At 60.3% G+C, this 21,774-nt stretch overlaps 1 protein-coding gene across 1 annotated transcript; it reads left to right on the top strand.

The window, feature by feature from the left end:
• Nucleotides 1–1,401: 1,401 nt before the first annotated feature.
• Nucleotides 1,402–15,274, top strand: TAGLN2 (transgelin 2). Its single transcript, XM_067542943.1, has 5 exons — nucleotides 1,402–1,540; nucleotides 11,985–12,180; nucleotides 12,557–12,731; nucleotides 13,404–13,506; nucleotides 13,978–15,274. Exons 2-5 carry the CDS (start codon nucleotides 12,001–12,003, stop codon nucleotides 14,117–14,119), a joined length of 600 nt encoding a protein of 199 aa, XP_067399044.1. The 5' UTR covers nucleotides 1,402–1,540; nucleotides 11,985–12,000; the 3' UTR covers nucleotides 14,120–15,274.
• The last annotated feature ends 6,500 nt before the right edge of the window (nucleotides 15,275–21,774 follow it).

A 21,774-nucleotide genomic window follows, 5' to 3' on the forward strand; every position in this document is an offset into this window, starting at 1 on the left:
GGGGGAGCTAAGACACAGCCTCCGAAAAGAGCTGCTTTTCCCGTTTTCAGATTCTGATAACTATTTCTGTGCGGCACTAGGGGGGAAAAGGAAGGCTCTGCCCCTGGCGGCAGGTAGATCACTGCACTGTCCCTGCGTTCAGCTATTCACTGCTACCCAGGCCCTGTTTGGAAAGATTTCCAACGCATTATCACTTCTGCTTCCAGAAGATTTAAGTCTGAGTGCACGCTGGCTTCTTCGGAAACTCCTTTCTAAAGTCGCATCCTGAGCAGTGAAATGTAAACATACAGGAACAAGGAACGTAGGCCATACTTACAGGATGGGGGATTCTCTCCTGGGAAGCAGTGACTGTGAAAGATTTGAGAGTTGTGGTGGATAATCAGCTGAACACGAGCTCCTGTGTGATGCTGTGGTCAAAAGAGCAAATGCGATCCTGGGATGCAACAAGGGGAATCTCAGGGAGGAGCAGAGAGGTTCTTTTATCTCTATATTCAGCACTGGTGTGATCTCTGCAGGAATCCTGTGTCTAGTTCTGGTGCCCGCAATTCAAGAAGGATGTTGATAAACTGGAGAGGGTTCAAAGAAGAGCCCTGAGACTGATTAAAGGGTTAGAAAAGCTGCCTGATGGCTCAAACTATTTAGTTTAACAAAGAGACATTAAGAGGTGGCTTTAACAGTCTGTAAGTATCTACATGGGGAACAAATATTTAATAATGGGCTCTTCGATCTAGCAGAGAAAGGTCTAACACGATCCAATGGCTAGTGGCAGAAATTACAGAAATGCAGATTGAAAATAGGGCATAGATTTGTAACAGTGAGTGTAATTAACCACGGGAACAATTCACCAAAAGTCATGGTAGATTCTCCATCACTGACCATTTTTAAATCAAGTTTGGCTGTTTCTCTGAGAACAGATCTGCTCTAGAAATGATTTCAGGGCAGGTCTCTGGCCTGCATTATACAGCGGGTCAGACTAGATGGATACAGTCCTCTCTGGGTTACCTTTGTCAGCCCATGGAAATGGGGGGAAGGTTGCCACCCAGCTGTGACCTTGACTGTGACTTTCCAGATTTTCCCTGTTTGGGGTTTTTAGCTGGAACCCTGCCTGTGAAAAGCTACACTATTCCTTGTGTGTGCTGGGGGCGAGATCAGTACGGGACTGATATTTACAGCCCAGCCTCCAGGGTAACTAAGGAGCCAAGGTGCGGGGCTGGGGGTTTCCATCAGACCGACCCAGCACAGGTCAGGGGGCTTTGCGCTCCACGCAGAAGCGGCCAGTCCCTGAATTTAGCTCTGCGGCCCTGCACGACGCCGGCAGAGCCTGTGGGCTCCGGCTATGAGAGGCGCCCGGCGCTGCACCCTCCTAGCTGCCATCACCAGGCGAGGCTGGGCGGTGCCGGCGCCTCGGTCATGGCCCCTTTAAGTCCCTTTCGCTGGCACCGCCCGCCCAGTGCTGACATCAGCCTTAAAATAGCCGCGCGGGCTGGGCGCGGCCCCAATCATCGCATCGCCCTGAGCTCCGGGTCGTCGCCAGCAGCAGGTTAGAGCCGAGCCGGGCCCCCGATTCCCTGCCGGGCCGGGCCGGGCGGGGTCTCATGCAGCTGGGGTTTTCGGCGCTGCTCCTTGCAGCGGGGCGGGGCGGGGCCGGGCCGGGCCGGGCTGAACCGAACCGAACCGAACCGGGGGGTTTGCTTGTCTCACGCTCGGCGCTGCTCGCTGTAGCGGGGTGGGGCCGGGCCGGGCCGGACCGGGGGGGGGGGGGGGTTGCTTGTCTCACGCTCGGCGCTGCTCGCTGCAGCTCGGGGCCCTGTAGGCTACGGGGGCTGCCCCCGGCTGCTTCCCGGGGAGCTGCGGGCAGGTGCGCCGCTGCAGGCGGCTCCGGCCCCGGGAGTCCCCCGAGGTCCGCTCCCAGGCCCTACCCGCCCCGCCCCGCTCGTCGGCTGCGGGAAGCGCCCCACGTGCGCCGTGGGGGTTCCCCGGGCGGTCACGGCCCCGGCAGCCGCTTGCAGGAGTTTTTTCCTGCCCGGCTCACGTGTCCGAGCCGCAGCCAGCCGGCCTGGCGCTGTCTGGGCCCGTGCACTCAGCGCCTCCCGGGGGGGGGGGCGGTGCTCGGCGCTGCAGGTTGGGGGGGCACTCTTTAAAGGTGGTGGCTTTGCTCTGGGCTGTTCCCAGCGACGGCTGCCCCAGGAACCCCCCCCTGCCGCCGTTACGGGGTGTGGAGCGGCCCGTTCCCTCTGTAGCGGCTGAAGGGAGAGCACCAGCGGGCCCCTGGGAGGGGAGCTCGGCCGACGCGGTGTCCGTGCGGCGGGCACAGAGCTGGTCCCCGGAGGAGATGCTTCTCGGGGAGGGGGCGGCCTGTGGTGACCGTCTGCGTCTCCCCTCTGCGGCAGAAACTGCTGTCTCATCCGGGATCGTGACCCCTCTGTAGCAGCCAGGCGCCGGTGCCAGGAGTGTGTGTGTGTGTGTGTTGCTACAACAACGTCTTAAAAATCAGGCAGCCTCTGGCTTGAGCCGTGCTGCTGCTGCTGCTGCTCCTGGCTCCAGCCCGGTTCCCCCCCTTCTGATGAGCTCCCGGCTTGGCAGGCAGCGCCGTGGTTACAAAGGCCAGCGCTGGGCCGACGACTTCATGCTCAAAACAGTCTCCCTGCCTGGGCCCTCTTTTCCCTCTAAAAAAGGGAAAAACTAGCAGCCGTTCTGGGCCTGACCCAACCCCCCCCCCCCCCCCCCCCCCCATGCTGGTCGGTTTCCAGGCCTCTGTCTCAAAAAGCGGCTGGTGAGGGTAGGAGGCCTTTGCTCTCCCCGAGGGACCTGCCGCTTGGCACAGCCTCACCTGCTCCCGAAAGCAGGCGGGGGCACGGATACTCAGGCCGTGTCTACAAGGAAGGTGCTCCTGCGGAAGCCCCTGGGAGCTGGCAACATAATTAATCCACTGCCAGCGGGCGGTGGTAGCAGCAGCAGCAGTTCTGTTGGCAGGAGATGCTCTCACCATCCACCCTGGCACTTTTGTAACTCCTGTCATGCAGAGGGTGGCTTATTTGCACCCCTGAGTGACCCAAGTTCTCCCCATTGTCACTGGTAGTGTAGACAGAGCCTCCGAGTGCAGATAGGGTCTGTGAGTTCTCCAACTCCTAATTCCCGTGCCTCCTGCAGTGGCTTAGTCAGGGGGTGCTGGTACTTGACATCCATTCTGTAGCCTGCTGTTGGGCAGTGAGGTGTGAAGTGGTGCATGGGATCCCTAGCCTCCAGGCTGCTTTTCTCAGCCTGGGGTGTGACTGTCACTCAGCTCGATGAGGCAGGGAAGGCTTGGCCTGGCCTAGCCGACAGTTTGTACCAATGTAATGGTTTTGAACAGGGGGTGGGGGCTCTGCAGTAGTTAAATCAGCAGAGCCCCCCAGTGTGGATGCTGTGCAGCTGGTCTGGAGGTGTCTCCCCCCTGCTGGAATAGCTCTTCTGGTAGGGCAGGGATCTTGCTGTGCCGCTTACCTGTGTAATTGCTGTTGCTCTAGTGAAGTGGTGCAGGGTTTGTGTAGACAGCTGCCAGGGAACAGCACTCCTGAGCCAGCCTTGGACTGGGGCTAGCCATGCCTGTATTGTTGGCTCCTGGGTTTGTCCTTCTCCAGCACTCTGGGCAGGGCTCTGGGGCAGTGGGGAGGTATTGCAGGTAGCTGGGATGGGTTGGGTTAGGTCAGTCACTCGGGGCAGTTATTGGCCCCTCTCGTGGGACAGCAGTGAATCCTGATGGGTTCTTGGGAGCAGGGTGGCCTGCCTGATGGCTAGGAACCCTTAATTGTCCCACCTTCAGCATGGCTAACCGGGAAAAGGATCCTGGACTCGGACTTGATTGTGACTCTGTAATGTGGGTCCTGCTCCCAGTCTGGCAAGCTTCACCTGTGCTTGAATGGCCCCTCACGGCACAGCGGGTCTCAGCCTGGGGGGGGAGGGGGGGCAGCCAATTAATAGCCGTGTTAACAGCCTGTGCTCAGGGCTGGAATGCTTTATGGGAATCGGCTCACAGCTGAACTGAGGGCCTCTTTAAAGTAAAACTGCCCCATAAAACAGCAGCTGCCGTTCATGCGAATCAACCTGCTCTGCTGAGCTGAGCACTGGAGTCTCTCCAGGGGCAGGCAGAGGCATTGGTATTCCTGCCTGTAACAAGAGAGCATCTTGCTGCAGCTGGCTGAGCCCCTGAATGGTGGGGGAAATGTGCCTCGTAAAGTTTCATGAGAGGCTGATCTGGCTTGTGCCTCCTGCCTTCAAATCCTGCCCTGGCCCCTGGGGAGCTCAGTTACCGGAACTGCAGGCTGGAGTGGCTGCTTTCTTTGTAATCCGGGAAGTGGGCGGGTGCAGCCCACCCTGACTAGGGTCCCAGCAGAGCTCTCCTGATTGGGGGCTAATCTTGGGTGGCCCAGCTTTGAGCAGGAAGAATCTGCAGGTCTGAGGAGGGAGCAAAAGACTGCCCCCTCTTCCCCCCCCCCCCCCCCAGCAGTAAGCCCTACTACCTCCCTAACTAGCCCATCTATGGCTCCCCTCAAGCAAGCCGGCTCCAGTGAGCTAGCCTGGAACCCAATAGGAGCATCTGCAGGGCTGAGTCTCCTTGTGGGTCACCTGCTCTGGGGCTGGCATTCTTAGGGTAGCCCCTGGGTCAGTGCCCTCGGGAACATGGGATGAAAGTGAGTGTGGCTGTGGGGGTGGCGGGAGCAGGGGTGAGCCGTGTGGCTTCTGGGGTGGGGCCTTTCCTCCCACCTGGTTCCCCCGGGGATCAGGGCCGGGGATCAGGGCCTTTCCACGGCTTGGCTGCCTCAACAACTGAAGTCTTGCAGGCTCTGTGTCTGCGCCTCCCCCTCAGGCTATGAGGGGATGACGGGAGCCGTAGCAGAGCTGGTCCAAGCTCCTGGGGAGGAGAGGGTGCGGTCTTCCTTTCCCTGTCCTGAGCTGCTAATCGCCAGCCAGACTCTGCCCGAGGGCCCAGTTTGGGGCTTGTATCTTCTGGCTGGCTGGCTCCGCTCCTGGGCATCTCTTAGCCAGAGCCCACTTTGGATGTCAGGCTTGGGGTGTCTGTGCCCAGACACGTCCTTGGGGATCCCTGTGCTCTGGCTGCGCCCATGTGAGTGTGCTGCCCTCATGGGCTCGGCTGTTCCCTGGGGTCTGATGCCATGGCAACATCCCCAGGTGACCTGCCCACAACACCCTCCCTTCAGCCGCAGCAACTCATCCTCCCTGCTCAGATCGGGACGTGCATCAGTTCCTTTGAGGGCTTATCGCTTCCTGGCCACCTGGGTGCTAAACTCTGGTGGCTGCTTTCCGCTCGGTAGCATCCCCTCCCCCAGGGCCGGCTCTCTTGTCTTCCAGCCTCACCCTGCAGCATGCGCCTGTCTCCAGCAGACTCCATCTGTGGCGGGAAATCGGCCCTGTCTGCATCAGTTTCGGTTACTGCTTGTTTCCTAATCTGCTTTGGCCCCGAGCCCGGTGCTGCTAATACCCCGGAGGGAGCTGCCTTTCACAGCCGCTTCGGCCACTCCAGGTCTGGTCTGCCCAGCCCGATGGCTGCCCTGCCTGCCCCTGCTGGCGCTGCCTCTCTCCAGCAGCTCAACTCCCTTGTTCTGTGACATCCCAGGTAGGGCCACTGATCAGTATCCGCCGTGGCCCGTCCAGGCCTCCTTTGTGCCCTCTTCTATGGCCTGTGCTCTGGGAATCCTTGCCGAGGGCCTCTGGCTAAGCACCAGAGTCTGACTCGGTTTGTGGGGAAGGGCAGGTGCGGGGGGCATTCTCCCTCTCTGCCCCCTCGCTGCTGGCTGAGCCCCACGGTGCAGGCTGTGCCCCGCAGGCTGTTGCTCTAATTCTGCAAAGCTGCACGGCTGCTGCCGAGGAAGTGAGCTCTGACCCTTCAGGGTGCTCGGCCACCCCTCCTGTCTGCCACGGACTGATCCAAGGCCTGGTGTGAGGGTGAGAGGCTCTGGGGACAGCCCTCCTCAGTCAGCTTCTTAAAGTGCCTGTTCTGTAGGTCTCTCTTGGGGCAGATGGAAGCACATAGAAGTGAGTGAGGAATGTCAGTACCCAGAGAATGTAAATGATGTCAACAAATCTCCAGCTGGCTGCTCCCAGCTACCTCACTGCCTGGCTAGGACAGGTGCTCTCTCTTCAGTCCATCTTCCCACTGTAGGATGTACACTGCCTTGGAGGCAGCGGCTCCTGTCCCATTGTGCAGGGTCTCCGGTTTGCTGCGAGAGAACAGTGGGCCAGTGTAGCCCGATGCTCTCCAGATAACAAGATCCTGCTGGGACCCAATTAAAGCCACATCCTCCTAGATGACAACAGTCCCTTCTGGCCTCGAAATCATCCAGTCTGTGTGCCTGCTTAGCACAGGCCAGAGTGTCCCAGCCGGGGATTCCTGCCTCCACCCCAGAACTGCCAGCTGAGCTCCAGGATCTTGAATATCCAAGCTCAGTGTAAAGACTCCCATGTGATGGAGAATTCCCCACGTGCCTTGCTAATCTGCTCAGTGGACAATTACCGTCACTTAAAAATACACGGTTGCTTTCCGGTTTGCATACTGCTGATTTCAGTTTCTGATGTTCCTCAGCTGGCTGACAGGTTAGATCTCTTGGTACAGGATGTCCTTTCCCTGTGGAGGTGACCTTACTGTGGGTCTGGAAGCACGCTGTAAAGCTAAATAGGTAGAGCTGGTCTAGTCTCATTGCAAGGGACATCCCCAGATCGTCCATGTGATAGCTCTTTTCTGAACCAGCTCCAGTTCTTCCAGCATGCTCTTGTGATGGGAGGCTGGACGCAATAGGCCGCCATGGTACATGTACAGCGAGAACGCCCCATCTCATCCTACTCCTGTCTATGTCCCATGTCCACGTTGGGAACACACGGTCAGCGAGGGGTCATGGTGAATAACCAAGTCCTTGGGCGCTGCTGGCCATCCCGCCTGTAAGGGCATTATATCCTCGGGTCCTAGAGGTAACCCTGGGCTGTGTTGTTGCCGCAGCCATGCTCCTACCCCGTCTGTATTACAACAGTGGGCGTGCTCACAAGCTGGTGATGGCTCCCAGGCAGGAACTGTTCTGGGAAATGAGACCATGTAGCTTTTCTTCTCTCCTGACATGCTGGGACAAAGCCGTGTTGTGCTGTCAGCTCTCAACCCCTGGCAAGATGGATTGGAGAATTGGCACCAGTTCCTCTCCTGGCTCAGGTCCAGTTTACCAGGCCAGTAGTTGGCCATATGCATCGAACAGACCTAATCCCCTCCTGCAGGGAAACCAAACCCTGCCTTCTGAGCCCGTCTCTGCTTAAAGCATCCATATAAGGGCTGGACTGGGCAGGGTTCCCGCATGCCCTAGCCTGTCCTGGGCTTGAGAATGTGAAACTAATGAGGGGTGCAGAAGTTAAACCCAGCTCACTGAGCAATGAATCAGGCAGCATCTGGCCTCCCATTAGACTGCATCTTCAGAGTTCAGCTAGCGTGGGCCTAAATGGAACTAGATCTGCACAAGCACCGAGGAGGTGCTCGCTTCCCAGGGTGACAGGTGTGCCGGTGTGGGCGTGAGATGCTCTCTGCTAGGGAAGGTGCCGATGGCCAGCCTTGGCAGCGACAGGGAGTCACCTCTTAGCAGCACCGCCACAGGTCCCCTCCTCTCCTGACTCTTTGGTTATGGCCTGGAGGGCTGACCCCAGGAGAAGGATAAGTTTGTTTTCAAGGACTGCCTACCATAAGGAGGAGTGTGGTGGGCACCCGGGCTGCAGCCAGCAACTCATGCTGCACCATCCCCTGGTGGCAGAGACTGCACGGGGCCTGGCTAGGGCTGACCTGGGGGGGAGGATCATGCCTCCGCCCGTCCTGCGTGGACTGGCTGCTGTTGCCCCCTGAAGAGGCTGGGACCCAGGGTGAGCAAGCCCCACTCCTTGTCCGAGAGCTGGGCTCCCTGCACAGGGTGGTGGGAAAGGGGGACAACCCACCTGCCTGAGTAGCTCTTGCCCTGGTGCAACTTGAGGGCTGCAAATCCGGTCCCAGAAGCTCATCTGTCCATTTCCCATTGCGTGTGAGGGCAGCTGCTGACACCCCCTGGTGCAGAGGTGAGCATGGGCAGTGTTGGGGGCTTTGGGGACTGCTGAGGACAGGCAGGGAGGGGCCATCGGCCGGCTTCACTGGGAGGGTTTGTAAGTCTGGGGCTGGGGAGATGGCTCTGGTGGGATGGCAGGTTCCTGCTGTAGCTTGGAGGTGGCTCAGTCCTTCCCTTGTGCTCAGTGAACCTTTCACTGGGTGAGCTGCAGTGAACCCCGGCGCGGGGGGTTCAGGGGATAAGTGGCTGCCCCTCACTCCCCACCCCCTGAATGCACAAGTACCTCTGGAAGGAGCATTTCAGTCACCTTGGCACAGAGGCTCAGGCCCCTTCCCCTGCTTGGCCTTCCAGCTCTGGAATAACACCCTTCCCCCACGCTGGGTGCACCTGGGACCACCGCTGCCATCCGGCTCCGCTGCACTGGGATGGGTGCCCCTGCCCGGGTGGGTGAACCTGTCATTCTGTCTAGTGGAGTGTTCTTCCCTCACACCCCTTCCTTTGCCATCCTGGCACCTAGACCTGCTGGGGTGGGCACCTGGCAGAGGGAGGGACAGGAACAGTGCCCAGGGCTGCAGCGTTTCTGGCTCGGGGAGCCCTTGCCCCTTCCTCTCCGCTGCCAGAGCCGTGCATGCCCTGAGCATCCAACCTGGGCTGGCCTCAACGTGGCACCTAGAGATAAGGAAGGAGCCAAACTATTGACATTCTCCAGACTTTGTAAATCACCAAGTTGCTTAATAGCAATTGACCCTAGGTAGGAGTGACTCACTTCCCAGGGGCCCCAGAGCCATTTCCCAACCCCTGTAAACATTCCACGGGATGGGTGGGGCCTCGCAGGATCCCCTCCATAAAGACAGGTGGGGTGGGCCGGGGACCCACGGTGGGTGCCTCCGGGTTGTGCTGGCCCCTTGTTCCACCAGCTGAGGGTCGGCACTAAAAGCCGCCCCTGACAGGAGCTGCTGGGGGAAGCGCATGGTGCAGAGCGAGAGGCGGGAGCTGTGCAGCTCTGTAAATAACGGGGATCCCTGGAAAGGCCTCGCTTCTGCTTGGCACCAGGGCAGGGAGCAGCAAATGCTGATTGTTTCCTTCCCAGCTGGCCCTGTTGGAGCCTCTCCCTTCAGAAGGGCTGGGGGAGCTGAAATAACGGGGCTCCCCCCTTACCACTTCCTGCTCCCAGGGTGATGCTGGTGTGGGGGGCTGGCTGGGTAGGAAGTACCCTGTGAGGGTGATAAGCTGCTGCCCAGGAAGTGCTGGTGCAGCGTCATGGCGAGGGCTGTTGGCTCAGCCCTGCCTTGTGGGCAGGATGACTTCTCGGGGCGTGCCTGTTCCCATCGCAGCCAGAGGCAGTGCCCAGTTTAATCGAGAGGGTGGCGGCTGTCGTCCTGCCCACTCTGTGTCCGGCGTGGGCAGGAAATCCCTGCGAGGGCAGGCTCTGCTGATGCCTGGGCAGGCTGTGGCCAGGATGAGCTGCCCTGCGGGCACGGATCCCCAGGCTTGGCACGTCGAATGCTGCTGCTTGCTCCCTCCAGGATCCACAGCAAAACTGCCCATGTTCACCCAGGTCAGAGCTCCCTCTGCCCCGCACCAGCAGTTGCCCTCCCCCCCCCGCCCCCCCAGGCCAGGCTTCTCTTCTGCAGCACGGGAAGTGGCCCCCCCTCTGCCTCCAGCTTGCCTACGTGCTGCACGCGCCTGGGTCCTGTGCTGAAGGTCGGCCTCTGCGCTGTTCACAGCCTGCGCCTGGGGCAGAGCTCGCTGCTTCTCTAGCTGCCGTGTTGGCAGGAATCCCGAGTCTCGCCCAGCCAGGAGAGCCCTTAGGTGCCACACCGCAGCGCTGCCCAGGGTGGCCTGACTGGGTCTCCTGGCACCTGTCGCTGCATGGATCGGCCCTCGAGTCCCTCGCAGCCTCCAGCTACTGTCCTGCCCAACCCCTGCTCTGGCTGTTGGTGAGACGGGCAGCCCGTGCAGAGGTGCTGAGCTCTCCTGCCCACACCTGTGCGAGGGGCGGCTGAGAGCGCCCCAGGCCTGGCCTCACGCAGATGTGCCAGCATGGTTCGCTGGGGGTGGGGGGTGTCGGAGCTGCTGCTCCCTCCATCCCTCTGCCCCCTCTGAGACACCCACCTGCCCCCAGCTGGCCTGGGCAGAGGGAGCAGAACAAATGGGATTGAGGCAGCCATCTGTTCCCAGCAGGGAGCAGCGATCCCCTTACAGGGGGTGTCCGTTCTGAGCAGAGCAGCCAGCCAAGGGCTGGACGGGCAGCACCAGCGAGAGGCTCTGCTCTGGCCTGGGTGCCCCTGAGGCTCAGTGTAGGGGGCAGCGCCCCTGCCCCTGCGGAACAGCTGCTGGTCTCCTCAGGCAGCCTGGGGCTGGGCCCTGCCGAGAGCCTGGCACCGAAGTCCCACTTGGCCCCAGCACATTGCTGCGTTCCAGAGATTAGGGCAGGAATGTGGAGCGGGAGAGGGGCTCTAGGACGGGCCCTTTCCCACCACAGCCGGGGCAGCCACAGCTTCCTTTACAGCCCTGCCCGGCCAGCGCTGACGTGCTGAGTCTGAGGCTGCTCTGCCGGCCCCGGTGCTGACCCTACAGCTCCCGGGAAGCCAAAGGGATCCGGGGCAGGAGCTGGGTGTGGGGAGGGGGAGGCTGTGCCTGGGCCCCTCCCCACGCAGCGGGCGAAGTCTGAAGGGCTGAACCCTCCCTCTAAAGCCGAGGAAATTCCAGCCACGCTTCCTTCCCCTGCGGCCAAGGCTGAGTCTTCTGAAAAGGCTGCCCTGGGGGAGGGGATGTACGGAGTCCGGCTCCCCCAGGAGCACCAGCCCTCTGCTCTGCACCTGGCCAGCAGGCCGAGATTCTCCGATCAACACCCCTGAGGGCCTAGCTGGCCCTCCCTGTAGGGTGGGGCCTCCCGTGTCCCACCGGTCCTGGGAAATGCTGCTGTAGGCCGTACCTGGCCCTGGACTGCCTGTTACAAGGGCCCTGCTGCTGTTGTGTCCATGCCGTGGGGCGGGGCTGGCTCTTGGGAGTGTCTGTGGAGACTCGCTCTGCAGCAGGGGCCTGTGGGAGCCAATGATGGATGGGGGTGCACAGTAACCCACAGAGTGGGGCTCGCAGGGCTGAGCTGGGGTCCAGCAAAGGCTGTCCCTCAGGCCGTGGGTCCTGTGTGGGCAGCGAGGGCTGAGTGACTCCACCGGGCGTTTCTTTGCCTGAAGCTACTGGTCTCCAGCTGGAACTAGGGTGCCGGGCTTCCTTCTGCCAGCGCCAACAGCCCCAGCTCTGCCTCACTGGCATCAGCATGGCTTCACCCTCTAGCCAGGGCTCTGAGCGGCAGGGGAGGGAGGAGCTCTGCTGTGGGGTGCCCGCAGGGTGCTGTGCTGGGGACCAGGATCTCCTCCCCGCTGGCTTGATGAAGTCTCTGAGCTGGCTGCACGGAGAGGGCAGGCCCAGGCCTCTCCTCCCCACAAGTAAACAGGCCTAGGGCAGGTGCCCCTCTGCTGGGGAGTGACCGGGACCTTCAGGTTGTCTGTGCAGAGGAGGATGCTGCAACACGTCCCCCCCAACACACACACACCACCACACACACACCCCCCTCACCCCCCCGGCCAGTTACCATCCCCGGCACATACTGCTCCTGCTGTGGGGAGACAGCCCAGCTTCGGGGCTGCGAACGGAGCTGCCTGCCGCAGGCAAGGGAGGTCTCGTCTCTGGCAGGAGTGCCCCAATGCAGTAGAGACCCCCCCCAAACTTGGAGCAGGCGGGGAATGTTCCCAGGGCAGCCTCTGAGCCAGCCAGGATCAGCTCTGCCCCGGGGGGGCGGCAGTGGCCAAAGGGGCTGGGCCCGGCTGATGGATCCTGCCTCCCCTAGCCTGTGCTGCTGCGTCACGGCTCAGAGGGCCTCTCGCTCACCTGCCCTGTCTGTGTTTGGCCCTGCAGACACCGCACCGTCGCCATGGCAAACAGGGGACCAGCCTACGGACTCAGCCGGGAGGTTCAGCAGAGGATCGACCGGCAGTACGACCCAGAGCTGGAGCAGATCCTCATCCAGTGGATCATGGCGCAGTGCGGCTCAGAGGTCAAGCAGCCTGCGCCCGGGAGAGAGAACTTCCAGGAGTGGCTGAAAGACGGCACGGTGAGTATCGCTGGGGCAGGACGGGAGGGTCCCTCTTTGTCCCCCAGCAGCTTGGGCTTCCTTTCCCGAACTGGGGCATCTTTTCCACTCTAGGGAGCTGGAGCCCCTGGCAGTTTTCCCCCCTGTTCTCCTTGATGGGCACTGAGCTACAAGGATCCTTCAGGTTCTCTGTGCTGGGACGGCACAGCGCTCTCTAGACTGGAGGTACAAGGTCCTCCCCGCCTGCGCTGGCTGTGCTCCGCTACCGAGGGCGTGACAGCCCTGCAGATGGTCCCGTCCACAGACGGATGGAGGCTGCAGCTGAGACCAGCACGGCTGAGTCAATCCAGAGCACTGGCTGAGTCCTGGGCTTATCCTTGTTCTTCCTCCTGCGTAGGTGCTCTGCAGACTCATCAACAGCCTCTACCCAAAGGGCCAGGAGCCGGTCTCCAAAATCCAGTCCTCCGGCATGGCCTTCAAGCAGATGGAACAGATCTCCCAGTTCCTGCGGGCTGCTGAGCAGTATGGCATTGCACCCACTGACATCTTCCAGACTGTCGACCTCTGGGAAGGTAGGGAGAGCTGCGAGAGGAGGATTGGCATGGGATAGAATTGCTCTGGCTCAGCCTCTGAGCTGGGGGACCTGGAGTAGGCAAACTCAGCATGAGCAGCCTGCCCTTGATCCAGCCCTTGGCTGTGCAGAAATCCAAACTCACCCCCATCATGGGGTCTGGCTTCATCAGTAGATGGCTGCCTCTCCAAGCTCTGCTTATCCTGGGGATCCTCCTCCGGGTGACTCAGCCCACACCCTAGATCTTCTCCTCCTTCCCTTGTACCTGGCTGGGACAGTCAGTCTCCTGCCTGAGTGTGTTAGCAGAGCCCACTTGACTTTCCCAGCAGACTCTCTACACCTGCTAGCTGGGGGGGTGAGCAGGTGCTTCTCCCACACACAGCCAGCCTGGCTCATCCACAGGCCCTGCTTGGACCCCAGAGCGTTTTTTGTCTGGCGATGGTATTGCCATCGTTCTCTGCAATGGTTGCTTATCTTGCAACCCTGTCCAGGGCTCTGCTTGTGGCCCCTCACATGAGCCAGAGAACTTGGGGCTGAACTGAGGTGAGCGGCAGGTAGGGTTGGGTTACTGCCCCCCCCCCCCCCCTCCAGTGCTGCCTGGGCTTGCTGCAGGGGCCAGGCTCTGTGCCGAATGCACCTAGCACGTCACTCATGGGCTCTCTTGCCCCCCCAGGGAAGAACATGGCCTGTGTGCAGAGGACTCTGATGAACCTGGGCGGCTTGGCTGTCACGAGGGAAAATGGGCTGTTTGCCGGAGACCCCAACTGGTTCCCCAAGTAAGTGGCTCTTCAACTTCTGAGAGTAACAGAAAACCAGTCGGTCAGGCCAGGTGGGTCTGGCCTCAGCCCTGGATGCAGTCAGCCTTGGGGGCTGCCTGTCTCCTGCTGACTCAGAGCCCCTGGAAAGGGGATTCCCTCAGCTGTCCCGGCAGGAGGGCTAGAAGGGATGCAAGTGCCTTCCAGCATCCTGCTGCCCCTACCCCTCACCCCCAGTCCTGCAAGAGGGATTCTGGGGCCCAGTCTCTATGGCTGGCTTGGGTCTCCAACCATCTGTAGAGTGATCGGGGTCCTGGGTGTGTCTTGGGGGGGTCCTGGAGCCAGTGCTGGCCAGGCTGAACTATCGCTGTGTCCCCCTCTGCAGTGCAGTGTGGGTCACTGCCCTTCGGGGCACAGCGCTGCCTAGTCACTAGGTGCCATCCAGCTGCTCTCCCGTGTGCCCTCCCTGACTCTCGCTCTGCTCACCCCCAGGAAATCCAGGGAGAACCGCCGCGACTTCTCTGAAGACAAGCTGAAGGAGGGTCAGAGTGTGATCGGGCTTCAGATGGGCACCAACCGGGGTGCGTCGCAGGCGGGCATGACGGGCTATGGGATGCCACGCCAGATCCTCTGATCAGCCCAGCATGGCAGCACTCCCCCCTCCATCCTCCCTGCCTCCTTTTCTCTAGGGTTTAATATATTTTGTCTGCCATCTAGAAAATCTGGGTGTGGCTTGCCTTGAACGCTCCCTGCAAACAAACCTCCACAGTGAGACCCGAAAGGGCCAGGGGTCTCCGTGCCCCGGGCATCTGCATTCAAAGCTCCCTGTCCCAGCACCCTGAGGGGCCCTAGCACCCAGTGCAACACTGGAGACAGACCAGGAAACTCCCTCAAACTCTTACCCTCTATTTCTGTAGGGACCAAACTCCATTTCCATATGGACCAAATGACTACCTAGACTGACACTGGGACCAATCAAGGCCACACCCTGCCACCAAAGCCAAGTGCCAAAGCCATTGCTGCTAGCCAGATCTCTCCTCACTGGGGCTTGGGGCTCTGTCAGAAGCATCAAACCCACCTCTTGCATTCCAGATACCAGGACAGTGGCTTGGCTGATCTGTCAATAGTTTTAGGACCAAAAATCTCCCATGCAGGGAGGGCTCTGTCTAGCTGTTCAGCTGTAAGACCCACTCGCAGCTCTCTGGTTTCTAATGCTCTGTGCACATGCTGCCGCAGACTAACTCTCTCCCGTGCTAGGTAACGAAGCATGTGACAGTGTTGTGGGCTCCAGCAGCTGGTATGGAGGCAGAACACTGCCCACCTGGGGCTGTGCAGGAAGGACTGCATGTGATACCCTGCCCCCGTCGTCCAAGGGGCATGGGACAGGGTGTTGTTGGCCAGTTGGTTCTCCTCCTTCAGGGTTAGGAGCAGCTGTGTGGTGCTTTCACCGGGGATGGAGGAGCTAGGACATGCCAGGCACTGAGATGTGACTCTGCCTCTCAGCTGGCAGGTCCCGCTTCCATTGCACCTGGGGCCAGCTCCCACAGCGGTGGGGCCCACGCATTCTTGGCTGACTCTTTGCTTGATCCTCAACCTGGTGCCTTAACACTTGGTTCCCCCAGGGGAACTCTAACCCCAGCTGCTCCAGCTGTTCTGCTGCATGCCCGGCTCTGGAGCTGGGCCGTACCCATCACCTGTGCTCTGATCGCGCTGACTGTGGTATTATGCTGTGGAATGTATTCTCTGAGGTCGCCAATCGGAATAAAAGTCACCTGAATCTTGTTTATAACCCTGTGTTCTTGTGAGGGGGAAGCCCGGCACAAAGCAATGGGGGAGGGAAGGGAGGTGGGGGCAGTGGTGTCTGACCAGCTCGTGGGCTTGGCTCAGCTGGTGATTCTCAGGGATGCTGTCGGGGCGGTGAAGAGAATGAAATGATGGTGCAAGCGAACAGCTGCCCCGCCTGGAGTCCTGCATGGCTACAGGAAAGGGGAGCGCTGGAAAGGTGGGTGCCCAGGCTGTGCACGCTCCACCCAGGAGGGAGCATGAGGAGTTAGTGGAGACCAGCAGGGTGCTCCTCTTGGCCCAACTTGCTGTGACTAGGGCACCAGAGGCCCCCGGTGGGGGTTGCCTGCTGGCGCTAGGCTTGCCTGCCTGTCTTACCCCACCTGGCAGCGGCGACGCCTGTGCTGAGGGGTGATCTGTGGAGGATCAGGCACGTCCATGCAGAACAGCAGCCTTTGCCTTCAAGCAGCTGGAGGGAGGGGATAGGGTGGCACATGGGGGGGGGGGGGGGGGTGGAGGGGGCTCTGCCTTGGCTGTGGCACAGACTGTGACCTCCACAATAGGGTGAAATGGCCAAGGAGGGAGATGGGGTAACATGAGCATGGCCTAGGGGCTACAAGTAGCAGCCTCATGTGGATCTGCTGTTCCAGGAAGGGCTGGAGGGCAGGAAGCTGAGTGGGCTGGAGCTGGCCCCCTCCCAGGAACCTTGGGTTTCAGAGACCGGAGCCTCTAGTTTTGGAAGCCCCTAGTGTGCCCCTGGATGATGGGGGCAGATCCTGCTGGGAGCAGCCCCCACCTCTGCCTACTGGCAGGGTCCCCTGCTGCAGTGCTGTACCAGGACTGGGGGAGGGTGATCGTAGGCTCCCTGAAGTGAAAGGATGCTCTGGGTAGAGGTGGCTGGATGGAGTCCTCTGGTCTCTCACAGGCTGTGCAGTTTGCTCAGCACTGGGTGTGGAAACAGGTGGGGGGCAGTTTCTGGAGCAGTCTAGTTCCCTCCTCGGGGCTTTGTTCTATGGGTGCTGGGTTACCCCACCCACACAGGCAAATCTGCTGTTGCTGGGTCTCCTGGCCCTGGGGGTTGTCATGGTCTGATCTCGGCCCAAGCAGGGTGTGGGAGGCTGCTCTGCCCTTGGGTTACTTGGGTCCCACTGATGTTTGGGGGTCGCACAGCTGAGAGCAACTGCAGAGAGTTCATAGTGCTGCCGTCAGGAGGGGCTCTGCAGAGCTCAGAGCAGAGGTCAGCAGGGCTGCTTTGGAGAGGTGAGGGTTGCTCTGGCTTTGCCGTGCACCTGGATTTTGCACAGCTGCAAGCAGAGGCTGGGGCCCGGGGAGGGTGGAAGGCTGGCCCACTAGTGAACGTGCAGCCAGGGCAGCAGGAGATCAGGAGCCTCCCAGCTCTGGGTCTGTCTTACCTCAGCCCATCCTTGGACAATGGGGGTGATGGCGCCCTGCTGTGCTGAGCTGCCGTCTGACCCGGGCCTGGCCCAGCATCACCAGGGCCAGGCGCGGGGCACAGAAGGGCAGCCCTGGCCCCGGTGGAGGAGTGGAAGGTTAATGATCTTAGCAGAGCTGCCGCCCACCCCCCAGCTGGGGGTGGGAACAAGGCTGGCATTGTAGCCGGGCCCTGCTCCCTGCCGGTAGCCTGCTTTGTTCAGAGCACTTACTGCCTGCAGCGGCGTAGTGCGGCAGCCCCAGCAGGCTTTCTCTTCCCAGTCACCTCTTCGGGGGGGGGGGGGGGGGGGGGGGCGACCTGGAGCTGCAAGTATGTGGTGAGAGCAAAGGGGGTTCCCCTCTCATCACAAGCCCTCCACCCTGCCCCCAGGAGGCAGGCAGCCCCTTGACCCTACCCAGCCACACCCATTGGAGCCAGCCCCCACCTACCCACTAGGGCTCAAGATAGGCAGGGCTGGGGCCCCACCCCAACTGTCAGTGTCTAGCCTGGTCCCCCAGCAGAGCCAGGTGTGGGGTACTGAGCGCTGGGGGTGGAATTTCAAGCTATTGCTTCAAGCTGGGGAGGGAGGGGGCCTGGTCCTGCTGCAGGTGCTGGGGCTCTGGAGCAGGGTGAGCGGCGCTGGTCTAAAAAGAGGCAGGTGAGTGGTACCTCACTGCCTTCACCCTGTGGCTGAACAGGGCTGGGTACCAGCGGGACCCCAGCTCAGGCGGGCAGCCTGGTTCTTCTGGATCTTTTGCAGGACGTGTGTGTGGGGTGGGGAATCTGAATTCTAAGCAGCAACAGGCATGGGATGTGTTGTGGGTACACTCCATCTCCTCCCCCCTGAGGTACGGTGGGTGGGATGGCTCAGACCCAGAGGACGTATTCTGGGTCCTTTAAAAGCAGAGGTGAGCATGCCCTTAACACCATGCAGTGCAGGCACAGCACAGCGCCCCCCACAGCCTGCCCCTCTCCCATAGCTTCTAGTGGGGGGCTGCACCCAGGCCAGCCTGTGGGAGGGCCCAGCAGCCAGCCAGGCTCTCGGAGCCCACGTCTTCTACTCAGCATCTTCTAGCTTCCAATGTCTCCTGAGCAGAAAATGCAGCCGGAGGGTAAGACATGTGAGCCCATATTCTCCTCTGGGCTCCTGCTCCTCCCCAGCCACTGGCCAGGGTCCGTGATGCTAGCAGGTATCAAGGCAGTGAGCTGGGGCAGATGGCCAGGTGCAGCCCCCCCAGCTTTGCCTGTAATATGGAGCTGCACCCCCTGTGGCCTGTGTCCCCCAGCATGCAATGCTCCCGCGGGAGCAGCGGGGCCTGGGCACAGGCTGGGGGCTGTATCTGCACTGGACCCCTCTCCTTCGTAGCCAAGGAGAGGGAGACTGCAGATAGTTCTCTGGGTGCAGTCCTGTGCCCCCTCTATTGCAGGAACCCAGGGTCTAGCTTCTTGGCCCGGGCACGGGTGCCAGCCTGAGTGGGGAGCAGCCTGGGGCAGGATTCTTGGGTGGCCCATGGCTGTATCTGCAGGTTCTCCCCAACGTGAACATCCGCAGGCTGGGGGCTGGAGCTCATTAACAGCCAAGTGTTCAGGCCCCAGGTGGGTGGAGGAGCTTCGTCCTGGCACACATGGAACGTGGGGCTCCCAGAGCCGGTGTCTGGGCAGTACTAGGCGGGAAGCGGCGTGTCCTGCTGTGCTGGCCCCAGAGGCAGCCATAGGAGACCAGCTGGGCTCTGGGAGGGGTGTGGGGACCTCTGGGGCCTCAGAATCCAGCTTAATCGCAGATTCTGATACCGAAGGCATTTGCAGCCCTCTCAAACCACAGCCTCAGTCTAAACATGGAGCCACCTCCCACGGCAAATATTTACACTCTGTTGCTGCAATGTTGCCGTAACAACTGCCCAGTCTGGGCCAGGCTCCTTGCAGCCGCCAGCCAGTTTGCCTGAGTGAAAACCCCTGGTGGAGAGCTCTTCCGGTGGGAGCCAGGGCAAGGCCACCCCTGGGACTGGTGTATCCTGGCCCTAGGGCACGGTGCTGAGAGGGGAAGGCCTGCTCTGGGTCTGCCCAGCTGGGCCAGAGTGGGGGGTCTGACCCAAGTTAAACTCATGCTGGCCCCCTCTGCTCTGGCCAGGCAGACAGCATTACCTGGGCCAGCCAGGGCCACCACGGAGCTGTGAGGCAGGCAGGACATTAGCACGCTGGCCTGATGCCCTGCTCCTGTCGGCGTCATTTACACCAGGGCCAAAGGTGTGCAAAGCGCCACCCTGCTGCCCTGGCAGCGCTTTACGTGGGTGTGAATGGCTGGACAAGGTGCAGCGGGGGGGGAGCGTGGCCCAATGGGCACAGGGGGTGGCCATAGGTGCATGGGGAAGTCCACTATATCCACTGGTGAAGAAAGCCGGGCCGTGGGAGCAGGAGAGCCAGGCTCTAAGTGCAGCTCCCTTCTCCCCTCGCTTTAGGAGTCTCAAAGGAGTGCAGGGACTCCTGTGCCAACCAGGGGTCTGTGCTGCAGCTTCTGGGCTGGCAGGCTCCACCCCCTGCACGGGTGAGCAGGGGCGTAGCAGGCTCGGGCAGGAACCCCCACTGCAGCAGACGAGGGCCGATGCAGGGGCTGTGCTGCTTTAGAATACTGTGAACCCGTAACCCTGGCCCTGGCCGGCGCCTCGTGTGGAGGCAGCTGTCTTGGGGTGAAGAGCTTTATGCTGCCGCTATTCCTCTGCATAATTAGCTTGGCCAATGGAAGGCCCCTATAGCCTGGCCTAACTGCGCTGACCCAGGGGCTGCACCCATTTAACTCCGTAACAATCCCACCCATCATCATGACGCTCCTTCGGCGCTGGAGTGCGGGCCAGGCCTGAGGATGATGGGCCCTTGCTGCAGCCTGGGGTGGGGGCAGAGAGCAGGGAGGGGAGCCCCAGCCAGGGGGATAAGGAGTGAGTGTGGAAGGGAAATCTGGGGTCACAGCAGCGGGACAGGAACAGAGCAGACCTCTCCTTGCAGGCTCCCCTGGCTGAGCTGAGCCGAGCCAGCCCCAGAACCAGCTGACAGGGAAAGCGAGGGGCTGGGAGGGGCAGGCCAGGGGGGAGCATGAGGACAGGGAAGGGCGTTTGTACTCAGGGTGTGTGTGTGTGCACACGTGAGGCTGGTGTGTCTGTTTGCTCTACTGTGTTGGTGTGTGGCAGTTTCCTACGCGCACTGGCCAGTCAAAGAGGCCGGCCGCTATCTCTGTCTAGGGAGCCGCTGGCCGGCTGTGAGCCAACCCTTGTGCTGGGTGTGAGGCCAGGAATGGCTGCAGGGAGGTGACACAATATCCCAGTGAGTCATTTCCCTTCATTCACGTAGTGGAAAATCAGTGTCAGGGGATGCTGGGGGGGGGCCCGCAGATCAGAGGCACTGGAGCGTGTGGGAGCGAATGAGACATTCCCAGCGCAGAACGTGGGGGTGGGAGCCGAGGGAGGATCGAAAAGGACACAGCTCCAGCTCTGACGTGTGCGCTCATGCGCGCGCACACCTAGCGATCTCTAGAGGACCCCAGGAAAGGGCTGGGCCTCCGGCCCCAGGAGGGAAGAGGGGCTGATACTCCCACCTCCATAGGGCTGTCGGGTTTACTCATCCCCTGAGCAGTCAAGAGCTGGCACTGCCTCCTGGCAAGGGGGAAAGGGCAGCAGGACAAGCCCGCTGTTTGCAGTTCTGCTGGGGTTTGTTCGGTGTTTGAAGAGAAACTGCTCTGGCTTTACTCTGTGGTCTTCTTGGCTACCTCCACGCTGCAATAAAAGACCCACCGCAAGGCCGCAGCTGGCCCGGGGCAGCTGACTCAGGCCTGCAGGGCTATAAAATTGCAGCCTAGGTGTTTGGCCTCTGCTGGAGCCCAGCCTCTGAGACCCCCGAGGCGGGAGGGTCTCAGAGCCCAGGCCTCAGCCCAGATAGCGCCACTGCTCTTTTAAACTGTGAGCCTCGGCACTGACAGCATAGCCCGACCACCTCAGCACAGCCCCACTGCACTGGCCAGAGGGGGTGCTAGCGCTGCACATCAGGCACTTCAGGCGGAGCTGCTGCTGGGGTGCATTTGGGGGGATGCTGGCTGGTTTTAGACGTTCAGGCTTCTAGGACACTAGACAGTTGGGGTGGGGGAAGTCGCAAACACTGCTCAACCCAGACAAGGGAATTTTCCTGGCTCGTGCTGAGATTTCTTTGGCTTCTTTAGCAGCATCTTGTGCGGGCCCTGGTCACTGACGTGACTGGCTCTTTGGGCCACTCCTGTCTCTTTGGCTTGTCCCCGGGGGAAGCCAACTCAGCAAAGCAGTGGCTGGGAGGATGCCTATTAAAATGCATCTGGCTGGGGTCAGGGTGCCCCTCCATGGTCTCAGACCAGGGCACACGAGCAATACGAGCACACAATACGAGCACACGAGCAATACCCCCTTTCCCTTTTCCTAAGGGATAACATTTGATACTAAAATAGTCTAAATTATCATTCCAAAGGTATGTGAAAGATAAATGTACAGAAGGATTAACCTATTTAAAAGTCTTTCTGGGACTAATTGGAGGGCGGATCAGAAAACACAGTTGATGGCATACAGAGCCTTAATCTGACTGGTTATTGACTATGGTTGCCAAGATTTTAGGTCAGTATCAAAAGCAGAATTTAGATTTGATACAAACCGAGGCACTATGAATCACACGTAGCGCATTAATTACAGGATCTATATGCGCACTAGGGATAGCGGCTAGTGAAATGCCAGTTACACGAGGAATGAAACTACCGGACTTAACTTTTGGGGCCCGATTTAATGAGCACTGCAATAACAGCATCAAAAAAAGATATGAGGACCGTGAGGAATTTGATAGGCAAACGATAGCACACTAGCAAAAGACACAAACTAGCAGCAAAGAAAACAGAGTAAAACTAAAGATTATGTACATCAGAAGCAGGAAGCCTGCCAAACCATCCGTGGGGCCAGAGGCTGCAGGGGGTGCTAAAGACAAGGCAGTGGCGGAGGTGAGTTCTTTTCATTGTTCTTTGCTGTAGAAGTGATTAATGGACGTCATTAATAAAAGAAATTCTATTTCCAGTATCA

This window comes from Emydura macquarii, unplaced genomic scaffold (genome assembly GCF_026122565.2).
Source record: "Emydura macquarii macquarii isolate MOO-44397 ecotype Brisbane River unplaced genomic scaffold, CSIRO-AGI_Emac_v2 contig_746, whole genome shotgun sequence".
NCBI classification, from domain to species: domain Eukaryota; kingdom Metazoa; phylum Chordata; order Testudines; family Chelidae; genus Emydura; species Emydura macquarii.

What these genes read in the sequence shown, in the direction of transcription:
- TAGLN2 (XM_067542943.1), top strand. Translation starts at nt 12,001, where the DNA reads ATGGCAAACAGGGGACCAGCCTACGGACTCAGCCGGGAGGTTCAGCAG. An exon ending in AGTGGCTGAAAGACGGCACG is followed by an intron (nt 12,181 to 12,556) that starts GTGAGTATCGCT and finishes CCTCCTGCGTAG; the next exon opens with GTGCTCTGCAGACTCATCAA. An exon ending in GACTGTCGACCTCTGGGAAG is followed by an intron (nt 12,732 to 13,403) that starts GTAGGGAGAGCT and finishes TTGCCCCCCCAG; the next exon opens with GGAAGAACATGGCCTGTGTG.